The sequence below is a fragment of the Dipodomys spectabilis genome, unplaced genomic scaffold, assembly GCF_019054845.1.
Source record: "Dipodomys spectabilis isolate Male_0828 unplaced genomic scaffold, ASM1905484v1 ptg000118l, whole genome shotgun sequence".
NCBI lineage: Eukaryota > Metazoa > Chordata > Mammalia > Rodentia > Heteromyidae > Dipodomys > Dipodomys spectabilis.
This window is the reverse complement of record NW_024870795.1, coordinates 5,490,642-5,512,613: the sequence shown is the minus strand read 5'-3', so window position 1 is coordinate 5,512,613 and position 21,972 is coordinate 5,490,642. Positions and strand designations below refer to the sequence as shown.

The 21,972-nt window shown below is 52.7% G+C and overlaps 1 protein-coding gene across 1 annotated transcript in view; it reads left to right on the top strand.

Moving 5' to 3' along the window:
- Positions 1-386: 386 nt before the first annotated feature.
- Positions 387-21,972, top strand: part of Crybg2 (crystallin beta-gamma domain containing 2) — a 28,173-nt gene continuing 6,587 nt past the window's right edge. The window contains exons 1-15 of the mRNA XM_042688408.1: positions 387-781; positions 7,595-10,079; positions 10,783-10,830; positions 10,918-11,030; positions 11,210-11,333; positions 13,871-14,010; positions 15,736-15,862; positions 16,332-16,367; positions 16,709-16,845; positions 17,003-17,129; positions 17,315-17,454; positions 17,561-17,687; positions 18,007-18,039; positions 18,161-18,273; positions 20,799-20,928. Of these exons, the coding sequence (XP_042544342.1) occupies positions 495-781; positions 7,595-10,079; positions 10,783-10,830; positions 10,918-11,030; positions 11,210-11,333; positions 13,871-14,010; positions 15,736-15,862; positions 16,332-16,367; positions 16,709-16,845; positions 17,003-17,129; positions 17,315-17,454; positions 17,561-17,687; positions 18,007-18,039; positions 18,161-18,273; positions 20,799-20,928 (4,167 nt within the window). The 5' untranslated portion in view covers positions 387-494. The remainder of the gene's footprint in view (positions 782-7,594; positions 10,080-10,782; positions 10,831-10,917; positions 11,031-11,209; positions 11,334-13,870; positions 14,011-15,735; positions 15,863-16,331; positions 16,368-16,708; positions 16,846-17,002; positions 17,130-17,314; positions 17,455-17,560; positions 17,688-18,006; positions 18,040-18,160; positions 18,274-20,798; positions 20,929-21,972) is intronic.

Genomic DNA, 21,972 nt, shown 5'->3' with positions numbered 1-21,972 from the left:
ATCCAGAGTTTTCTAGAGGGTTTGAGGGAGCTACATCAGCACCATGTTTCTGCCTCTGCTCTTACCAGGTCCAAACCCAGAGCCAGTCAGAATGGGATCTTCGGCTCGGGATTCAGAATCGAGGACACAGCTCACCAAGACCTACTCAGCCCTTGGGGCGCCTACAGAGGCCAGCGGTGGGCAGTGCCTGGGACCTGGCCTACCATGCCTCCCTGGGGCCCTGCAGCCTGACTCCGCCCGTGGCCCCAGACCAGCCTGCTCACCTCTCCTGCCCAGAACTTGCTCCTCAGCGTTTGGAACAGGGACCCCCGAGTCCCACCGGTCAGAGGACCCTCCCTACAGCACCGGAAGTCCCTCAGAGTCCCGGGCTACCAGGCCACCTGGAAGACGCGCCCCTGCCACCCTGCCCGCCATCCTTCCCCAGGGCAGAAGGAGCAAAGGGCGAGCCTGACACCCCAGGGCCAGCGCCCTCAGAGCCAGCCCGGACCCTACACATGCGTTCCTCTGCCAGGAGGGTCCGCTACCACCTCACTGTCACCCTGCAGGGGTGTGAGCAGCCGCCGGGGGAGGAGGGCCGAGAACCGGCCCGACCAGCTCCCCACCTCTGCAGCCCTGAGGAATCCAGGGGCTGGCAAGAAGCTCCCCAAGGGCCCCGCCCCATCCCTGTCTGCCCAGCCAACCCAGCCCGGGATCCCCGGCTGAGAGCCCCACGGTTTCAGGAGAGTGAGGCCCAGCGGCAGGAGCTCCAGGCAGGCTGGAGAGCTAAGGCCACCCGTAGTGGGTGAGTAGTGGTTAGCCCAGGGGCTGTGATGGTGGGAGGGGACCCTGGTGTGGTCACCCCCTCTCGGGTCTGTCCAGCCATTCATTTGGCACCTTGAGTGTAAGCTGGCTCTGCTACTCCTCCTGCTTCGCTTCCTCTTCCTCTCTCTATCCGCAAACCATCTCCTAGAACCCGCTGGTACCCTCCTCCCCTGCCTGCCCTAGAAGGGAAAAATCTCATCCCAGGGTGGACAGATGGGGGACAGGGAGGTCACCTTTTCTTCAGCCACAACCCACCACTCCCCAGATCTGTTTCAGCCTGGGAACAGGCACCTAGCCAAGGTGCTGGGTGTCCTGGGGCAAGTTACTTAACTTCTCTGAGCCCTGAGTTGTTGAGTGGATTTGGTAGCTGGAGATGAGGAAGAAGGAGGTAGTTAAAAGAACATGCTTTGAACTCCAGAGAGTTGAGCTGCCAAAATAGCAGGGATGCTTATTAATTACACCTTGGTGGCAGCAGTAATTATCCTACCTGGCTCTGTGCTGGTGGCTACGGGAAGAGGTGCTAAGATTCCCAAGCCTGGTTGTTTTTGTTTGTTTGTTTGTTTTGTTCAGACCTGGACTTCAACTCAGGGCTGGGTGCTGTCCCTGAGCTTTTTTGCTCAAGGCTAGCGCTCTTACACTTGATTCACAGCTCCACTTCCAGCTTTTGGTGATTAATTGGAGATAAGAGTCTTACAAACTTTCCTGGCCCTGACTGGCTTCGAACCATAGTCCTCAGCCCTCAGCCTCCTGCGTAGCTAGGATTACAGGTGTGAGCCACTGGTGTCTAGTTTAAGCCTATGTTGAAATGACTCTTCTACATCTACCTCATGAGGAAGTATGGATCCCTCGAAACTCAGTGAAGAGGGTTCACATGGGAGCACCCAAAATCCACCGGGCCTCAGGTGGGGCTCTGAGGAGTTTCTAATGGTGTTGCTGGTGGCTGTTCTCTGTGCTTTGTTTACTATACATAATGAGATTGAATCCTTCAAATAGTCCCATCATCTGATTATAGAGGGAAAACTAAAGTCCTGTCACTTACCCGAGAGTCAACCATGAAAGAGTTAGAATTTGAACCCAGATTTCTACAACTCCAGAACCTGTTCTCTCACCCTCTTTTGGTCCTTTTCACAAGAACTCCTCTTTGGCCCTGTGCAGAGAGTGGGGCACTGCGGATGGTTGCTGCGTGGGGCCCGCAGGGTTTGGAACACTGTGGCATGGGGTTGGAGCACTGTTAACTGAGACAGGGGCAGGGATGCCCTGGCACTCTGGGCAAAAGTCAGTGTGCCTAGTCCTGTGCCAAGGAAGGGGGAGATATAGGGCCTGGACTGTCCCTAGACCTGCATGAGACAGGGGAGGTGCAGAGCAGGAGGGCCTAGCCTTGGAGAGGGTGCAGGGAAAGAGCAGCAGTCTGAGCTAGAACGATACAGGGCACCCAGTGCCACTCCTTGGCTATGTGTAGGGGGAGGGGAGGGGCTACTGGGGCTTGACCTCAGGGTCTGGGCACTGTCCCTTTTTTTTTGTGGGTCATGGGACTTGAACTCTGGGCCTGGGAGCTGACCCTCAGCTCTTCAGCTCAAGGCGAGCGCTCTACCTCTTGAGCCACAGTGCCACTTCAGGTTTTCTGGTGGTTTATTAGACTTTCCTGCCCGGGCTGGCTTTGAACCACAATCCTCAGATCTCAGCCTCCTGAGTAGCTAGGATTACAGGCGTGAGCCACCAGTGCCCAGCTCCCTGAGCTTCTTTTGCTCAAGGCTAACATTCTACCACTTAAGCCACAGTGCCACTTCTAGCTTTTTCTGTTTATGAGGTACTGAGGAATCAAATTCAGGGCTACGTGCATGCTAGGCAAGCACTCTACCACTAAGCCACATTCCCAGCCCTGTCTTTTGTTTTTGTTTTTGTTTTTTTTGACTCAAGGCTAGTACCCTACCAGTTGAGCCACAGCTCTACTTCTGACTTTTTGCTGAATAGTTGGAGATAAGAGTTTCTTCAATGTATCTGCCTCAACTGGCTTTGAACCATGATCCTCAGATCTCAGCCTCTTAGGTACCTAGGATTATAGGTATGTGCCACTGGCACCCAGCTTTCCTGCCTACTTTTTCCTGACTGCCTATGGTTGGGGTCTCTAGGCCAGAGTTGACAAGAAGGCGCAGAGCCCAGCTGGAGCTACACGTAGGGTTGTGTAAGGCCTCCTCTGTGCTCATGTTGTCATAGGAATGAGAGCTCATGGCTGCACTGGGAATGTGTGCGCACATGTGCCTTTGGGTGTTTCTGTCTGTCTGTTGTATCTCTGTATGTTTGTCTCTTGTTGTCTGTGTGTGCTTCTGGCTGGGTTTGTCTGTGTGTTTTTGTGCTGGGTGACTGTGGGTCTGGGGCTTGAGTGAGCCTGTGTAACGCAGCATGGACTTGCTAGCATGTAAGCTTGTGGACTGGTTTGGCCTAGTTTGGGGGTGACTCACAGGTAAACGGAGAGAATGCAGGACTTGTTGAGTTAGACAAGACTTTTCCCACACTTCCTCCCCCTTTCCCCGCCTCCCCCAGCCCCGCCCTTCCAGTCTCAGCCTTACACACCTTATTTAGAGGTCATAGGTCACCATGCCTGCAAATCTACTTCTGGTCTGGGGCCCAAGAGAAGGAAGGCTTCTACGTGGTGGGGATTGGCAGCTGGGTTACTGGGGTGTGTCTCCAAAGCAAGGGCAAAAGCAGGGAGCTGTAGGCAGGCAGGGTTCAGCCTAGCTGCAACACATTCTAGTAGTCACAACTGTCCAGGGATGGGATGGGTGAACTGACAAGTGGTGACCTCCTTGTCCCTAGAAGTATGCAAGCAGAAGCGGTGAGCACACGCCTGTGGAATGAGTGACCGTCAGGGGTGTTGGCCCCAGATGGGCTGGGCCAGGCTGGGCTGAGCAGGGCATAGAATTGATTGCCAGGAGTTGAGCTGTTTCTTCGGAACTGATCACCCACAGCTTCCTTTGAGGCTGCTTTGCCTGGCTGCTTCTCTATCCTTCAACTCCTAGGATGCCTTCGATGGGAGACGGCTGGCTTGGGGTGAGTCTCACCAGGGCCCAGCACAATGCTTGGCACTGTAAGCGCTGGATGAGTGGGTGAATGAGCAGGTTAGAGTCCAGGCATTGCCGGTTACCATCAACACTGTCAGGAACAGGGAATCCCCATGAATACAGGTAGCGATTGCTGTGATTACTCAGGACTAGAGAGGGGCCTCAGTGGGAGGACAGGGAGGAGCAAAGCTCCAGGTAAGGGAGACCCACTGAGGATGACATGGAAGAAGGTGACTCCTTAGGGAGGAGAGATGGGTCACAGTGAGGGGTGTCTGAGTACATCCATTCCCAGCATGCCCTGTCCTGGGGGAGCGGGAGGGCTCTCAGTCTCTCCTTCTCCATATACAGGCCGTCCGTCTGAGGCCCTAACCCAGGTGTCTTCATAGTTACCAGTGGTTGTGGAGTCCAGCCAGGCTTCTCTGGGCCTCAGTCCCTTTCATCTCTGCCCCTCATAAAACCTGAGTCACTGCTGAGGCCACAGGACAGGGCCAAAGTTCTGGGTTCCACCGGCTTTTCCGGGGGGCAGGAAGGCGGAGAGATGAGAGGTGAGTTGGAGCAATGGGTCCTTTTCTGCTCTAGGTATGGCTCTGAGGGCGGCTTCATAGAAAGGAGCTGCAGGCCTGAAGCAGGCCAGCCCCTACACTGGCAAGGGACAAAGAGGACCACTTCTGGGATCCAAGGGTCTGGAAACAGGCTTGCCGTGGTTAGGATTGCCTGGAGATCAAAAAGTGAGGGTGGGAGGCACCTCTGTGCAGGAGTCTCCTTTAAGAGTAACCCCCAGAGGAGACACTCAGTCTACTAGATGAATCTATCAGGTAGTTTAGAATGCTGGTTAAGCACTTGGGGTTTAAGTCTTTTTTTTTTTTTTTTTTTTTTGTCAGTGGTGGGGCTTGAACTCAGGACTGGGCGCTGACCCTGAGGTCTTTTGGTGAAGGCTAGTGCTCTAACATGGTTACTGTGTCTGAACAAATTCCCTCTCCTTTCTGAGCCTTTTCAAATCTCATTGGCAGAATAGGAACATTTGCTTAGCAACAACTAGATTGTGTGTGTGTGCCTGTGCCTGTGTGTGTGCATGCGTGTGTGATGGTACTAGGACTTGAATATAGGGTCTTGAGCTCTCCCTTAACTTTTTTTTTTTTTTTTTAATGGTTGTGGGGCTTGAACTCAGGGCCTGGGCACTGTCCCTGAGTTTCTTTTGCTCAAGGCTAGAGCTCTACCACTTGAGCCACAGCGCCACTTTTGGCTTTTTCTGTGTATGTGGTACTGAGGAATTGAATCCAGGGCTTCATTCATGCTAAGCAAGCACTCTACCACTAAGCCACATTCCCAGGCCATACTTCCAGTTTTGAGTGGTTAATTGTAGATAAGAGTCTCAAAGTGACTTTTCTGCTTGGGCTGGCTTCAAACTGTGATCCTAAGATCTCAGCCTCCTGAGTAGCTAGGATTACAGGCATGAGCCACTGGTACCCAGCTTCTCTTAGCTTTTCTTCCTTCCTTCCTTCCTTCCTTCCTTCCTTCCTTCCTTCCTTCCTTCCTTCCTTCCTTCCTTCCTTCCTTCCTTCCTTCCTTCCTTCCTCCCTCCCTCTTCCTTCCTCCCTCCCTCCCTCTCTCTCTCTCTCTCTCTTTCTTTCATCAAGGCTGGTACCCTACCACTGGAGTCACACCTCAACTTCTGGCATTTTTGGTGGTTAATTGGAGATAAAAGTTTCCTATAGAGCTGGGAATGTGGCTTAGTGGTAGAGTGTTTACCTAGCATGCATGAAGCTCTGGGTTTGATTCCTCAGTACCACATACACAGAAAAAGCCAGAAGTGATGCTGTGGCTCAAGTGGTAGAGCAAAAGAAGCACAGGGACAGTACCTAGGCCCTGAGTCACTGAGTACAAGCTCCAGGACTGGCAAAAAAAAAAAAGTTTCCTATAGTTTTCTGCCCAGGCTAGCTTTAAACTGGGATCCTCAGATCTCAGCCTCTTGAATAGCTAGGCATCAGTCGCTGGTGCCTGGCTAGCAACAGCAACAACATATTTATGAAGTCTCAGGAATCATGGGATTCTTCTAAGAGTTCAACAGAACAATGAATTAAAGCACTTAGCAAAGTGTTGTAAGAGCTCAGCATTGGCCTCTTGCTTCCATAGTTACTATTTAAAACACAGAATTTCAACAGAGTTCCTTGAGTGTGTGGAAGGCTGGTTAGGTAGGAGTTGTTTGTTTCCCCCACTTAGTAAAAGAGGTTATCGACACCCAAGAGGTCAGAAAAGAAATAAGACAGGGCCACACCCCTGGAGGAAGGAAGGGAAGAAATGCTGGGCCAAAGAGGATCATGGGAGCAACAAGATGTGGCCTGAACCCCCACCTAACTTGTAGGAGATGAGATGTCCATGTCTGGATTCAGAAGATGGAACTTCATGTAATCCTACCTACTCAGGAAGCTGAGACCTGAGGATCACAGTTCAAAACTAACCCAGGCAGGAAAGTCCATGAGACTTTTATCTCCAATTAAGCAGCAAAAGCTGGAAGTGGAGTAGTGGTTCAAGCGGTAGAGCACCAGCCTTGAGTGAAAAGTGAAGGGACAGTACCGGTGACTGTGTTCAAGTCTCAGGACCTGCCAACAAACACACAGATGATGCAAGGTTAAACCTCAGCATGGCAACTTAGTGGCTGCATCACCCTGAACCAGCCATTCCCCTTCTCTGAAGCTCAATTTCTTCCTCTGTTCAATGCATGGGAAGTAATGATTTCAGAGGAAAGTTAAACAGAAGTGCATCATAAGGCCCACCATGCTGTGTCCAGGGTTCCAATGAGACCCACAGAGGCACATGAACGTACTCTCTGCTCTGGCATTGTCACCAGCTCCTCCTGCATGTGCAGATGTGTACATACTTCCTCGCATCTGCTCACAAATCCCTAAGGCGACCTGGGAAGTTCACCTGACTTGTTTTGTTTAGCTGGAGTCTCACTTTCTTTTTTTTAACCATAGCTGGCCTTCAACTACAATTGTCTCTTCCTTCCTTCCTTCCTTCCTTCCTTCCTTCCTTCCTTCCTTCCTTCCTTCCTTTCTTTCTTTCTTTCTTTCTTTCTTTCTTTCTTTCTTTCTTTCTTTCTTTCTTTCTTTCTTTCTTTCTTTCTTTTTTCTTTCTTTCTGTCATAGGGCTTGAGCTCTGGGCCTGGGCGCTGTCCCTCAGCTCTTCATCTCAAGGCTACTGCTCTACCACTTGAGCCACAGTGCCACTTCTGGCTTTTTCTGTTTATGTGGGGCTGAGGAGTTGAACTCAGGGCCTCATGCATGCGAGACAAGCACTCTACCACCAAGCCACCTTCCCAGCCTACAATCGTCTGTTTCTTTGTCTCCTGTACAAGGTACTTAGTTTTCAAGCTTTTGGCTCTAGAGCACTGGACCCAGGACACATGGGTAGGGGCCCAGAGCCTTCCAAAGCCAGTGAACCAATATAACTTTCTTAGTACTCTCACCATTTCTGTCCTTCCAGCGTCCAACCTCAGCTCCACTCTTTCAAAGACTCGAGGGAGTCACCTTGCGGGTGGGAGAGGGGTGGGCAAGGGGCTCTGATTGAAATCAGAGTTTTGAATCTCAAGCCCATGTTGCAGGTCAGGACATAAAAGCCTGCAGGTCAAGCAATTTGCCCGAGCTTCCCCTGCCCGGCTGTGGCAGGGCGCTTGATCTTTCTATTACTCTGAGCCTTTATCACCTCACCCTCTGATGCTCTCTTCTCCCCTCCAGGGAGTTGGATCACAGTGAGACAAGGACTCTACAGGGCAGGTTGTCGGGGCCCAATATGGAGGAAACAGCTGGGCCCCCTGCCCGGGCTGAGGCCCGAGTGGTCAGTGCCACATTGACTTGGCGGCAGCGGCCTCCAGCCCAGGAAGAGACCAGACATCGTTTTCACAAGGTGTCCCTGGTGTCAGGCTCCCAGACAGAAGCTTCTCAGGAGGTGTTGGAACACAGCTTCCGGCGAGAAGAGATCAATGGCTTTGCTACTCAAGAGGAAGAGACGGTGAATTACCAGGGCCCTCGGGACGAGGCTGGCTCTTTGCACTTCCAGAGTCACGGGCCTATCTTTTCCAAGAAGTACACACTGCCCCCCAAGGACAAAAGGCCAGTGGGGAGGTTGAAGGAAGCCAGGGACTGGAGCAATAGCAGCCCCCAGGCTCCCAGGAATGAGTCACTAGGCCCAGGAGCCATGGCTAGGACGGAGCTGTTGGTGCCTCTGCCTGGGCCCCGGGAGCCCAGCCCTCACCCAGGCGTAGGAGTCACAAGTGGGAGCCCCCGAAACCACGAGGAATGGCGAGTGACACGCACAGTGCGGACCACCACCATCATAGGAGGTCATGTGGATCATCGCAGCTCTGTGACCGTGGGGCCCACGCTGCCCGGTGAGGCCCTGTCAAGAGGCCGCAATGTGACCCGCACGGTTCGGGCAGTGGTGGTGAGCCCTGGGACAGAGGGCTCACCCAGCCGCCGCCAGGCCCTGGAGCTGCTCAGCAGCCTTGTGCCTGCTGAGCGCAACCCCCCTGCCAGCCGCCTCCCCAGGCCCACCAGTGGAGGGCCACGGAGCTCCAGCCTGGGTGGCACTGTGGGCACAGGCCCGGGGCAGCTGCCTGAGGCCAGGACAGCAGAGCCAAAGGACAGCTCAGCCCTGGCCCCTGCCAGTATCCCAGGGGGTGCTCACCCATCTCCAAACCAGGACATCCCTTCAGCGGGCCCAGACCATGACAATGACCTGGATGCCAGGGTCAATGAGCCCCCAAGGAGACAGGGAGCCTTCAAACCCACCCTGCCTTCTCTCCAGACCCAAACATCAGCACCCTCTCCACCCAATCCCAAGACTCATGTGCCCTCCTTGGACCCGGCCCATCCCCCAGAGCAGCCTGTGCTACCCACCCACCCCAGGACCCAGCCCACCCCCCATGCCCTGCCTGAGGTAAAAAGAGACGGATTGGGCAATAGCCCTGCTGCCCCCACCCTGCCCAGGGTGAGCCAGGTACTGACAGAGTCTGTACAAGCTCCTGCGCCATCTTCTCTAAAGAAAAACACTGTGCCTAGCCCAGGAGCCCTTTCTGTTCCCAGCTCCTCCATGAGCAAATCTGTCCAGGACTCGGAACATGGGCCTGTTGCTGGCCTTCCTCAGAAAGAGGCACTTCAGGGCCCTGTTCCTGCTGCACCTCTCCTTACCCAGGAAGAGGTTTTGCAGGGCCCTGATGCTCCTGCTGCCCCGTGCTCCAAGCCAGCTGAGGTCATCCACGTCCCTGAAGACAGCCCTGTCCCTTCCCTTCCCCAGGAAGAGACTGGGCAAAGCCCAGCTGTCCCTGTTCCCCTGTCCCCCAAACAGAATGAAGCTGTCCAGGGTTCTGAAGGGAGCCCTTCCTCTTCTTCCACCCCAGAAGAGGGGGTCCAGAGCCATGCCGTTCCATTCGCCCCATCTTCCTCCATGGAGGAGGTGTCCCCTAGCCCAGATGACCTGCCTGTCCCAGCACCAATGGGAGCAGAGGTCAGCCTGGAGTCGCAGCTTGTCCCCAGCCCAAGTGAAGATCAGGTGCTCCCAGAGCCATCGAGGGAGGAGGATGAAGTGGCCCTGGCTGCTGACCTGGAGATTTTTCTGGATACCCTGAGGAGCATGGAACCCCCTGAGATCCTCCGCACGCACCGGCTGCCCCGACCCCCCCGCTCCTCCTACCTGGCCATGTACGCTACATTGCCTGCCATCGAAGAGGACCAGCCTGGGCCGTGGGTACTGGGACAGGGTCCCCAGGAGGTGCCCTTGCTGGAAGAGGAGGAGGAGGAGGAGGAAGAGGAACTGGAAAACCCCTACCTGAGTGATGATGAGAAACTCCAGCGTAGGCAGGAGAAAGCAGATGCCAGCGCTTCCAGGGACCCCCGTCCTGCCAAACCTGCCCAGATCTCTTGCTCACCTCTGGACATGATGAAAAAGCATGTAGCCGGCACCAAGGGCCCCCAAGCAGAGCCAGGGCTGGAACTACAAGCCAACAACCGTCCTTCCTCCCGTCTGGGAGGCAGCCTTCTCTTTGGCAATATGATGCCAGCCACCAAGGAGGCCCCTACCCTTGAACCACTGGGTGCCAAATTATCTGCTCTGCCACCTCATGGGGCACCGGGGCTTAGGAAGGGGCCAGGACACTTGTCCCTGCTTTGTAGTAGAAGGCCACCACCAGAGAAGCCAGCCCAGACCCAGCCCCCAGAGCGATGGGTGAGTGAAGACTTAGGCAAGGGGGAATGCTTGGTTTTGCTTGGTTCCAAGGTAGGATGGTGACAGAATGATCCTGTGAGTCCAAGTCTCTGGAGGTAGGAGGTTTGGGTCTGAGGTCTAGCTCGGGTGCAGTCCCTATCTTTCTGCGTCTGTTTCCCCGTTTGTACTGCAGGAGGTTTTCACTGAGTATTTCAAAGGGCTTGGTGGCTGGCTCCCATATCCTAGAAGCTGGGGAAAGGGACTCACAAGGGTCTAGCTCCTAGGACAAGATGGTAAGGCCCTGGGGGAGGGGGGCCCTGAAACAAGGGCAGCATCTGTCCTTTAAGAGCTGACTCCTAGCTGGGCGCCGGTGACTCACACCTGTAATCCTAGCTACTCAGGAGGCTGAGATCTGAGGATTGAGGTTCAAAGCCAGCCTGGGCAGGAAAGTCTGTGAGACTCTTATTTCCCATGAAGCACCGGAAAGCTGGAAGTGACGCTGTGGCTCAAGTGGTAGAGCATTATTAGCCTTGAGCTGCAGAGCTCAGGGACAGTGCCCAGGCCCTGAGTTCAAGCCCCATGACTGACAAAAAAAAAAAAAAGAGCTGGCTATTGGGGATGAAGACCATTAGGAGGGATGGGAGGTCCTTGCATTGGCAGGAGTGGAGAGGCAGTGAGGAGGTGACCCCCATAAGACTCCTTATCATCACCCCCTCTGTTCTAGAGCCCAGCCTTGAAGATCCAGGGCAAGCTGAACACCAGGCCCGGAAAGGTAGGAACATGAGGGCAAGTGGTAGGAATTCCAGAGGAGGGGGGATTCTGGGGACAGGGGGTGAGGATATCTGTTGTACTTTCTCAGCTGATCCTCTTCTCCGAGCCCGGGTGCCAGGGCCACAGCAGGGAGATCTGGGGAGACTCGGCTGATGCCTCAGCCTGGGCCCACATTGCTTCCATAAGGGTGGTTCGAGGCTGGTGAGTGGGGAGTGCCCCGTGTGTGTGTGTGTGTGTGTGTGTGTGTGTGTGTGTGTGTGTGTGTGTGTGTGTGTAACCCTGGGGGTACAGAGGGCAGTGAGTGTGGTGCAAACCATATTAGCTACCTGGAGACCACGGGTTCAGCCTCCTCATATGACCTGCGGTCTCCATGCTCCCAGCTGGATGCTGTACGAACAACCAGAGTTCCGGGGCCGGAAGCTGGTCCTGCCTGAAGGTGATGTGGAGCTCAGAGCCCCAGTCTGGGCCAGCCAAGGCATCGGCTCCCTGAGGCGGATCGTCCAGGTGAGTGGCTGTGGTGGGAGCAGATGTTACCCCATCTGCCCTGAGACTTGGGCCTTAGGAGGGGAACAACCTTACATCCCTCTAGTGAGAAGCTCATGGGTTCAGGCGGGGTCAGAATGTGGTTATTATGGACTGGCATTGTAGACAGGGAGGGTCACACAGCACCCAGCTGCCATGGAGCTCCTTCATGTACTTGTTCATAGACAGCTACTCAAGTCTACTTGGCCCTGCGGGACACACCACCAGCTGAGAATCTATGAGCCTCTCTCTGGCTGCCTGGAGAAGGGAAACCAAGAAGGGTGGGTGTCCCAGGCCAGTGACACCTCTAGTTCTTAAATTTCTTATGTAGAAAGTGAAAAACAACAGCATTTTTTTTGTTTGTTTGCCAGTCCTGGGGCTTGAACTCAGGGCCTGAGCACTGTCCCTGAGCTGCTTCTGCTCAAGGCTAGCACTCTACCACTTGAGCCACAGCCACTTCTGGCTTTTTCTGTGTATATGGTACTGAGGAATCAAACCCAGGACTTCCTGCACACTAGGCACACACTCTATCACTAAGCCACATTCCCAGACAAACAGCATTGATTTTTGCTTCTTGATTTTTTTTTTTTTTTTTTTTTGCCAGTCCTGGGACTTGAACTCAGAACCTGGGCACTGTCCCTGAGATTCTTTTGTTCAAGGCTAGTACTCTACCATTTGAGCCACAGAGCCACTCTGGCTTTTTTGTTTATGTGGTACTGAGGAATGGAACTCTGGGTTTCATGCATGCTAGGTAAGCACTCTACCATTAAGCCACCTTCCCAGCACAACAACATTGATTTTTGTTTCTTGGTTTGAAGCAGGCTCTTGCTATGTAGTCCAGGCAGGCCTTGAAAGTTGCTTCTACCTCCCAAGTCACAGCATTTTAATTAATTAATTAATTTTGGTGCTGGTCCTGGGGCATGAATTCAGGGCCTAGGAGCTGTTTCTGAGCATTTTTGCTCAAAGTTAACGTTCTACCACTTGAGCCACAGTGCTACTTCTGGCTTTTTTGGTGATTAATTGGAGATAAAAGTCTCATGGGCTTTCTTGCCCAGGCTGGCTTTGAAACGAGATCCTTAGTGACCTGAGTAGCTAAGGTTACAGGCATGACTCATCAGTACCTTTATTTTTGTTTTTAAATTTTGATTGTGTGTGTGTGTGTGTGTGTGTGTGTGTGTGTGCTGTTACTGGGAATGCCTGGTGTCTGTTAGCTTTTTTGCTCAAGGCTAGCACTCTACCACATGAGCCATAGCTCTACTTCCAGCTTTTTTGCTGGTTAATTGAGGATAAGTCTCAAGATCTTTTCTGCCTGGGCTAGCTTCTAACTGCAATTCTCAGATCTCAGCCTCCTGAGCAGCTACAATTGTTAGAAATGAGCCACTGGCACCCAGCTTTTTTTTTTTTTTGTCGGTATTGGGGCTTGAACTTGGCCTAGGCACTGTCCCTCAGCTCTTCAGTTCAAGACTAGCACTCTACCACTTGAGCCACAGGGCCACTTTCAACTTTTTCTGTTTATGTGGTGCTGAGGAATGGAACCTAGGGCCTCATGCATGCGAGGCAAGCACTCTACCACTGAGTGGCCTTCCCAGCCCTTGTTGGTATTTTCAATGAGAGGATGTGTAACTGAGTCTGAGGCTGTTGCAATCTCCCTGCTAAAACGGTGAGGCTCAGGTAGGATGAGGGCTCAGGAGGAGGGGAGGGCCATTAGCAAAGGCTCTCCAGAAACCACACAAATGTTTGTGGACAGTTTATTAGGGTGAAAGAGTAAGTTCATCCTCATATAAGGTGATGATGTACAAGAGAAAAACAAGACCTCTGAGGTTAGACAGTTCTAGAAGCATTTGATTCAGTCAGCACTGAGTGAGCACCTACTATTGCCAGTCATGTAGGAGGTGCTGGGTTGCAACACTGAACAAAAACTCCATTGCTTTATTTTTGGCTCTGCTACTTAGAACCTGTGTGACTCTCTGAGCCAAAACTTCCACATTTGTAAATGTACTGCTAACACCCACTGGGATAGCCCATGACCTTAGAACTCAGTAGATGCTTCATAATCATTTGACGAACTAGTGAGTGAATGAAATAGTCCTAATGAGGAAGAAACACCCAGAATGCAGAAACTTCGTGAACCAGTCGAAGGCAGTCTAGAGCCTGGGGTGTGGCTAACATCCACGAGGCCCTGGGCTCCATCCACACAGCACTAAAGCAAATAAACAGAAAAATCCCCAAATGCCATTCTGAACAGAGGCGGTCCTTGTACATATGGCTGTCGGTCTTCCCACCCCTCCACCGGGCAGGAAGCCAGGCCACACATAGGCAAGGGAAGGGCATGATGTTTTGCCAGGTACTCCTTTGAACTTGTGGTCTCAGGTCTCGCAGGTCTAGTAGGGACTGTGAAGAGCTTTGAAAACCCCCAGCCACCCTCCTCGGTCTCTGTGGAGACAACTGGAAAGCCCTGGCTGGGGCAGGGTAGTCACCAAGAAGTACTGGTTTACAGGTCCCTGCTTCTCCTCTTGCAGGACTACTGCACCCCAGAGATCAGCTTGTTCTCTGAGGTGGGCCTCACTGGGGAGCAAGTGAAATTCACGGAAGCCTTGAAGGACTCACAGGGCCTGGAGAACCCCCTGAAGGTGACCTCTGCCATTGTCTCCGCTGGACTGTGAGTCTAGGCTATTCTGGAAGTCTTTCACTTAACATTCATTGTACTGGGAGACAAAGAAGTAACAGGACCTGGTTCCTGACCTTGCACGTGCTCAGTCTGCCTGGAGCATGGTGGTGGTTCCTGCCTGTAGTCCCAACACGCTGGAGGCTGAGGCAGGAAGATCTCAAGTTTGAGACCATTGAGGCCACCGTAGGCTACATAGCACTCTGGGCTATGTAGCAAGACCCTATCTCAAAATAAAAACAAAAACAAAACAAAACAAAAGTGAACAAGCAAGTGAACAGATAATTACAACCAGAGTTCTGGGATAGGAGAGTGCAGGACTGTGGAACACAGAAAAGCACCAGAAGAAGGTATGGAGCAGGAAGGGTGGTCAAAGAGGCCTTCCTGGAGGAAGAGATACCTCAGCTGCAATGAGTTGTCTGAGAGTATAAGCTCCATAGCAGGGCACTGGTGGCTCACACTGGTATTCAAAGTACTCAAGAGGCTGAGACTTGGAGAAGCACAGTTTGGAGCTAGCCCAGTGTTGGAGGAGAGGCATGGCTCAACTTGTAGGCTTTCAGCCATGGCCAAGAAAACTGAGTGACAACATGAAGTCCTGAGTTCAAGCTATGGTGCTGGCACCAAGACAGAAGGAAAGAAATTTAAGGTCTATGAGGACAGGAATTTATGTTTTGTTCAGAACCATATCCCTGATGTCCAGAGCAGTCTGGCCCAAAGGAGATGCTCCTAAATATTTGTTTATTGACTATGAGGAAAGAGTGTATCCAGCAAAGGTAACTGCATATGCAAAGGCCCATGAGAGATGTAATCTTCAGAAGTTCAGTCTGGAAGTTGGTGATGTTGTTCGGGGGTAGGGTATATACTTAGCAGATATAAGGCCCTGGACTTAGTCCCTAGCACCAAAAATAAAAAGTCTAGCTTTGCTAACATAAGCAGCAAGTAAGTAGCTATGAGTCCAAGAGGAAGGGAGATCCTGGGCCTCTGTGTAGCCATTCTTCATTGTGAGATTAAGAGTCAACTAGATTGTGTGAGTGTGTGTGTGTATTGGTAATGAGGCTTGAAGTCAGGGCCTCCTCCTCCTCTCCTCCTCCTCCTCCTGTTCCTCTTCCTCCTCTTCTTCTTCCTGGTCTTGGTCTTGAACTCAGGGCCTGAGCACTGTCTCTGAGCTTCTTTTGCTCAAGGCTAGCATTCTACCACTTGAGCCACAGCGCCACTTCCAGCTTTTTCTGTTTATGTGTTACTGAGGAATCAAACCCAGGGCTTCATGCATGCTAGGCAAGCACTCTACCACTGAGCCACCTTCCCAGCCCATGACTTAGCTTTTCTGCTTAAGGCTAGTACTTGAGCACTTGAGCCATACCTCCACCTCAGGCCTTTTGCTGGCTAATTAGAGGGAAGAGTCTCAGAGTTTCCTGCCTAGGCTGACTTAGAAATTCGATCCTCAGTTCTCAGCTTCCTGAGTAGCTAGGATTACAGGCGTGAGCCACCGGTGCCTGGTCCAACAGGGGGTTTGTAAGTGGTTATGTGTATGGGGAAGAACTCTCCAGCAGCTGTGTGAAACTGGAGGAAAGGAATGTCTATTATGAGAGGACATAGGGCTGAAATATCCTCTTGAGTGTCTTTGGGCAAGTTCTCTCCCAAACCTCCCGGGATCCTCCAAACCTACTCTACTGTTCTACCTTGGAGTCTGAGGTACAGTGGCCTTTCTACTTCCCCTAGGTGGCTGCTATACCCTAAACCATTCTTTGAAGATGCTCCCTACATCCTGGAGCCTGGAGAGTACCCCACCTTGGAAGCCTGGGGCACATCGGACTCCAGGGTGGGCTCCCTAAAGCCTATGAAATTGGTAAGGAGTAGGACATACCTACAGGCCTCTCTGCCCTGGGTCCCAGGGGACGTGGCCCTACATTTGTATGCAGGAGAGGAAAAATAAGTGTAGAATGGAATGCTTTGGTATCCCCTGGGAACTTCTACTGGGAATGGGGCTGGAGGAGAGGGAGAATATAGGTCACCCATTTTTAGTGGTCTCAGGGTCAAGAAGTTCTATCTGTCTTCCTCACTTCTGGACTGGTGTCTCAAAAATCTCTCCTTGGGCTGGGAAGGTGGCTCAGTGGTAGAGCGCTCTCCTTGCATGCATGAGGCCCTGGGTTCGATTCCTCTGCACCACATCAGCAGGAAAAAAAAAGGCGGAAGTGGTGCTATGGCTCAAGTGGTAGCACGCTAGCCTTGAGCTGAAGAGCTGAGGGACAGCGCCGAGGCCCAGAGTTCAGGCCCCACAACTGGACCAAAAAAAAAAAAAAATCTCTCTTCTGCAGGGTTGTCCAAGTGTGGAGAAGCCTGGGGAGCCCAAGGTAAGGGCCTGGGCTTCAGGATCGGAGAGTGTCTTTGTGTGTTGTGGTGGTTGGGGTGGCGGTATGGTACCCTGGGGTGGAAGGCAAGGAGCAGGCACGAGGAGGGGCCCAGAAGCTGGGTCTAGGAGGGTAGACCTAAAAACCTTACTAGAAAATAGCTTTTGGTGTGTAAGAACCAGGCCAGAAGTGGAGACAGGAATTAGGCACAGGGAGGGAGCTCTGTGAGAGGATGGGGATTCTTGGGGGAGCTCCTGGCTCATGCTAGGTAGACTGACTTTTGGGCTGGTTAGGTGTTTTTGGGTCCAGATGACATCCCCATCGATCTGATATCTTTTCCCCAGGCTGTGGTGTATGAAGCCCCAGGTTTTCAGGGCCGGAGCTGGGAAGTAAGCAGAGACATCTACAACCTTCAACAGCCAGAGGACAGCCAGAGCCCCAATCTGGCCTCTGTGGGGTCCCTACGAATTCTTGGGGGCTGGTGAGGATTTAGCATGATTCCTTTTACCTCATTGTCCCTGCTGCTTTACCCTTAGGGTGGAGAGTAAGCTAGACTGTCTGGGGTCAGAGCAGTTGTTTTAACCATAGGCTTCCTGTGACTTCATCTGTCTGTCTGTCCATCCTCCCTTTGCCTCCAGCTGGGTGGGGTACGAGAAGGAGGGCTTCCGGGGCCACCAGTACCTGCTGGAGGAGGGTGAATATGCCGACTGGTCACAGTGGGGTGGCTATGATGAGCTGCTGACCTCCCTGCGGGTCATCCGGACGGTAAGCAAGGGCAGATGGACTGACTGCCTCTGGACCTCCCCAGTCTGTGGGAAGAATGTGTACCCCTTTTCCAGTTCTCCCAGGAAGTGCTTGCTCTCTGAGGGCTGGTCTCTCCCCCTCCCCGGTGGGTTCTCTGGAATCTGGATACTCCTGGTGGTTTCCATCTAACTGTCCCTGGGGCCCAGGACTTCGGGGACCCGGCCGTGGTGCTGTTTGAGGCCATGGACTTCGAGGGGCGCGGCGTGGAGGTGAGCTCCTCACTGCCCGACGTGGAGCTCGTAGGGCACGGGCCACGCACACAGGCCATCCACGTGCTCAGCGGCGTGTGAGTGACGGGGCTGGGGCACTGCGTGGGCCTGGCAGGAGTTGGGTCGGTGCCGGGACCGGCCCTGGCTCCGCCCCCGCCGACCCGAGTCCCGCCCTTCCTGCAGGTGGGTGGCCTACGAGCAGGTGGGCTTCTCCGGGGAGCAGTACGTGCTGGAGAAGGGCGTGTACCGCAACTGTGATGACTGGGGCTCGGGCAACAGCGCCCTCGCCTCGCTGCAGCCAGTCTTGCAGGTGCACACAGGCTTGTGGGCGGAGTCGGGTGGGAGGGCGGGGCGGGAGGGGCCGGCACCCAGGACTCATTGGACGAGGCTGTCGAGGGCAGGGCCGCAAGAGGGGCGGGTCTCACTGAGGAGGGACAGTATTTCGCGGAGGGGGCGTGGCAGACGGGCCACGAGCTCGTGGGGGCGGGGCTCTTGGAAGGGGCGGGCCCAGAGGGGGCGTGGCTAGCATCTGCCTGCACAATCCGAGAACTGTGTGGTTTTGAAACCTTATCGATGAATCGCGTCATCCTGACTCTCCTTGAGTCTTGAACCGGGTCCTTTCTCTTCAGGTTGGGGAGCATGACCTGCACTTTGTCTCAAAGGTAAGGAAGCGACCCCACAAGGGGCTGGTGGCGCCCACATCCTCTTCCCTCCCTTAAAAGCTCCTCCTCCCTCCTCCACTCCCTCTGCCCTGTCCCATGGCCCCCCCTTCCCTCCCGCCAGATTCAACTTTTCTCCGGGCCCGACTTCTTGGGCGATCACATCTCCTTCGAGGATGACCAGGCTTCTCTGCCTCCCTCCTTCCAGCCCCAGTCCTGTCGTGTGCATGGTGCCAGGTGAGGAGAGGAGGTGGGGCTCAGGGTGTGCTTGGGGGTGAGGGTGGAGGTGGGGGGCACCTTGTGGATGCTTGAGAGTGTTCTGTCCCTAGTCATTCCATTTTATTTAACTTTATTTTTTCCATATATTCACATAATGTACTTCGATAAAATTTACACCCTGAAGTCCTTTCGTGTGTGTAGCTGAAGACCGAACTCAGAGCTTTGCATTCAAGTGCTGAGCCTGCATGAGCTAAATCCCAGCCTCCCCCTCTAGTAGTCTGTACCCCCATTCCCCTACTTTTTAAACAACTTTTGTGTGTTTATGTGTGTGCCTACCCTGAGGCTTGATCTCAGAGCCTGGGTGCTGTTCCTGAGCTTTATTGCTCAAGGTTAGCACTCTACCACTTGAGCCACAGCCCCACTTCCAATTTTTTGACAGTTAATTGGAGACAAAAGTCTCCTACACTTTCTTGCTCAGGCTGGCTTTGAGCTGTGATGCTCAGATTTCAGCCTCCTGAGTAGGAAGGATTACAGGCATGACCTACCAGCTCCCAATCTTGTTGCTGTTTTCTTTTTCTTTTTCTTTTTGCTGATCCTAGGACTTGAACTCAGGGCCTGGGTGCTGTCCCTGAGCCTCTTTGTGCTCAAGCTAGTGTTCTACCACTTGAGCCACAGAACCATTTCTAGCTTTTTCTGAGTAGTTTATTGGAGATAAGATTCTCATGGACTTTTCTGCCTGGCTGGGTTCAAACTGTGATCCTTCAATCTCAGCTTCCTGAGTAGTTAGGATTGCAGGCATGCATGAGCCTCCAACACCTAGCTTTTATTTTTCCTTTTGTATTGGGGAGGGAACACATGTCATTGCACTTGCTAGCCAAGCACATTCTCGCTGAGCTACATCCCAGCCTGTTACTGTTCTTTTTTTTTTGGTCAATCTTGAGGCCTGAACTCTAGGCCTGGGCACTGTCCCTGAGCTCTTCAACTCAAGGCTAGCACGCTACCACTTGAGCCACAGCACCACCTCTGGCTTTTTCTGCTTATATGCTGCTGAGGAATTGAACCCAGGGCCTCATGCATGCAAGGCAAGCACTCACTGAGCCACCTTCCCAGCCCTGTTCTTTCATATGCTCAAATGATCCACCTTTGGCTTAATGGGAACACCCTCAGGTTGTTATGGGGTCCTTTTGATCTGACCCCAAAAGTGTTGGGAATTTCCTTGTTTTTCTACCCATGGACTACTTTGTATATTTCTTGCCCCAATGAGCCGCTTCCTAAGGAACTCTGGTTCTTTCCAGTGGAAGTAGTATGTGAAGATAAAAGTCTGTATGCAGCCGGGCACCGGTGATTCATGCCTGTAATCCTAGATACTCAGGAGGCTGAGATCTGAGGATCACGGTTCAAAGCCAGCCTGGGCAGGAAAGTCTGTGAGACTCTTATCTCCAATAGACCACTAGAAAACCGGAAGTGGCGCTGTGGCTCAAGCAATAGAGTGCTTGCCTTGAGCTGAAGAGCGCAGGGACAGCGCCCAAGCCCAGAGTTCAAGCCCCACAACCCCCCCCCCCCCCGCCAAAAAAAAAGTCTATATGCTAGTTATAATAGCAGTATTTGTATGAACAATAGAAACCATTGAAAGCTCTTTGAGGTTTCTTTGTGGTTCTTTCTGTCTTTAAGGTATTCACTTACATCTCATTACATATGCATTATTCATATGTATGTATGGGGCTGGGATGGTGGCTCAGTGGCAGAGTGCTTGCCTTGCATGCATGAGGCTCTGGGTTCGATTCCTTAGCACCACATAAGCAGAAAAAGCCAGAAGTGGTGCTGTGGCTCAAGTGTTAGAGTGCTAGCCTTGAGTTGAAGAGTTCAGGGACAGCTCCCAGGCCCAGAGCTCAGGCCCCACAACCGACTCCCCCACCCCCCACCCCCCAAAAAATGTAGTATGTACAGACATTTGAAATCATCTTTATTTTTATATGGCTATCACCAACTTGGAATACAATTAGATTGATTGATTAATTTCTTTTTTTTTTGCTAGTCCTAGAGCTTGAACTCAGGGCTTGGGCACTGTTCCTGAGCCTCTTTGTGCTCAAGGCTAGCACTCTACCACTTGAACCACAGCACCACTTCTGGCTTTTTCTGTTTATGTGCTACTGAGGATGGGCAATCTTTATTTTTATGAATTAGTTGTACAAAGGGGTTTCAATTTCAGAAGTCAGATTATGAGTCCAATGCATCTTAGTCAGTGTCACCCCTTCCAGTGTTCTCCCCCATCTTTCCCCAGCCCATCCTTGCCCTCCAGGTCAATTTATGACCTGGTTTTTGAAGGATGTCTTTGAGATAGACTCCTAGCTATGCTGAGTAGCTACGCAGTGTGTTGCTTAATATTGCTGAATTCTCCCACTGGAGCAATAGGATTTCTTCCAGTCCTTTTGTAAGTCTAACCCATTCCTGCTGCTGCTCATTCTGGGCCTCCCCTCCTGGCTGTCAGGGTGTGCAGCATGCTAGGGTGACCGCCCACCTTCCTCCACTCTTCCCCTCTGAAGCTGGATCCTGTTTGATGAGCCGAATTTCGAGGGAGACCAGCACATTGTCTCTGAGGGCGAGTTCCCCACTCTCACCGCCATGGGCTGCCTGGCCTCCACAGTTCTGGGCTCTCTCCGGAAAGTCCCTTTGGTGAGTCCCCCAATCCAATGCAATCCCAGAGGCAGATCCTGCTGGGGGAGTCCTGGGCACAAAGTCTTGTCTTCCCTAAGGGGCCTGGCAGGGGCTAAACACAGTCTTTCTCAGATTCCCTGGATGTCCTTGACTTTGTGGCGTACTGGACAGTTCAGCTTTTAGGTTTATGGAGGATCCGCTGAGATAGGTCTGGGGACACAGCTCTGCCATCAAGAAATCCAGGGTCCGCACGGACCTCAAAGTTACAGTGCAGACTGGGGTGTGCAGATGAGAGGTACTATGGGGACAGGGCAAGCTGACACTCAGGGTGTGCCCACCACCAGCAGTACCTAGGGGATGTTGTGTGCAAGAAGAGGCATCAGGATCAGGATCTACTAGGAAGATGGCCCCACAGCAGGCGTGGATTGGGAGGGAACGGCAAGGCAGGTGGCGGGAAGGCTGCCTCAGTGATGGAGAAGGAGCAGTGAAGTCTGGGACCAGGAAAGAGTTAGACAAAAGTGACCCCAGCCCTACTGGAGGACTGGGTAACTAAGGGGGGATCAGCAGTCAGAACAGCTGATGTTGGGTTAAGCACAGAGAAAGCAAGCATAGGCCCCCCAAGTACCAAGGCCTTACACTCTTACCACACCCCTGCAAATGTGCTACCATGGCTAGATGTGGAAACTGAGGCACACAGCTGCTCCCCCTCCCCCCACCCCATAACTTGCTCCAAGTTATACCACTGGAAACAGAACTGGCTCTGCAGTCTGTGTCCCCTACTGCCGCGGGCTGGGTTCTAAGTACAGACAGATGAAGGTCTGAAACTTAAGGACAGACAGATGAGGGTCTGAAGCTCAGCTTTGGGTCTTTGAATAAACAGGTTCATCTTCTCCGTTCATTTCCCCTTTGTTGAAAGGGGGTCATAGCAGGGCACTGGTGGCTCACAACTGTAATCCTAGCTACTTAGGAGGCTGAGATCTGGGGATTCACAGTTTGAAGCCAGCTCAGATAAGAAAGTCCCTGAGACTCTTGCCTCCAATTAACCATCCGAAAACTGGAAGT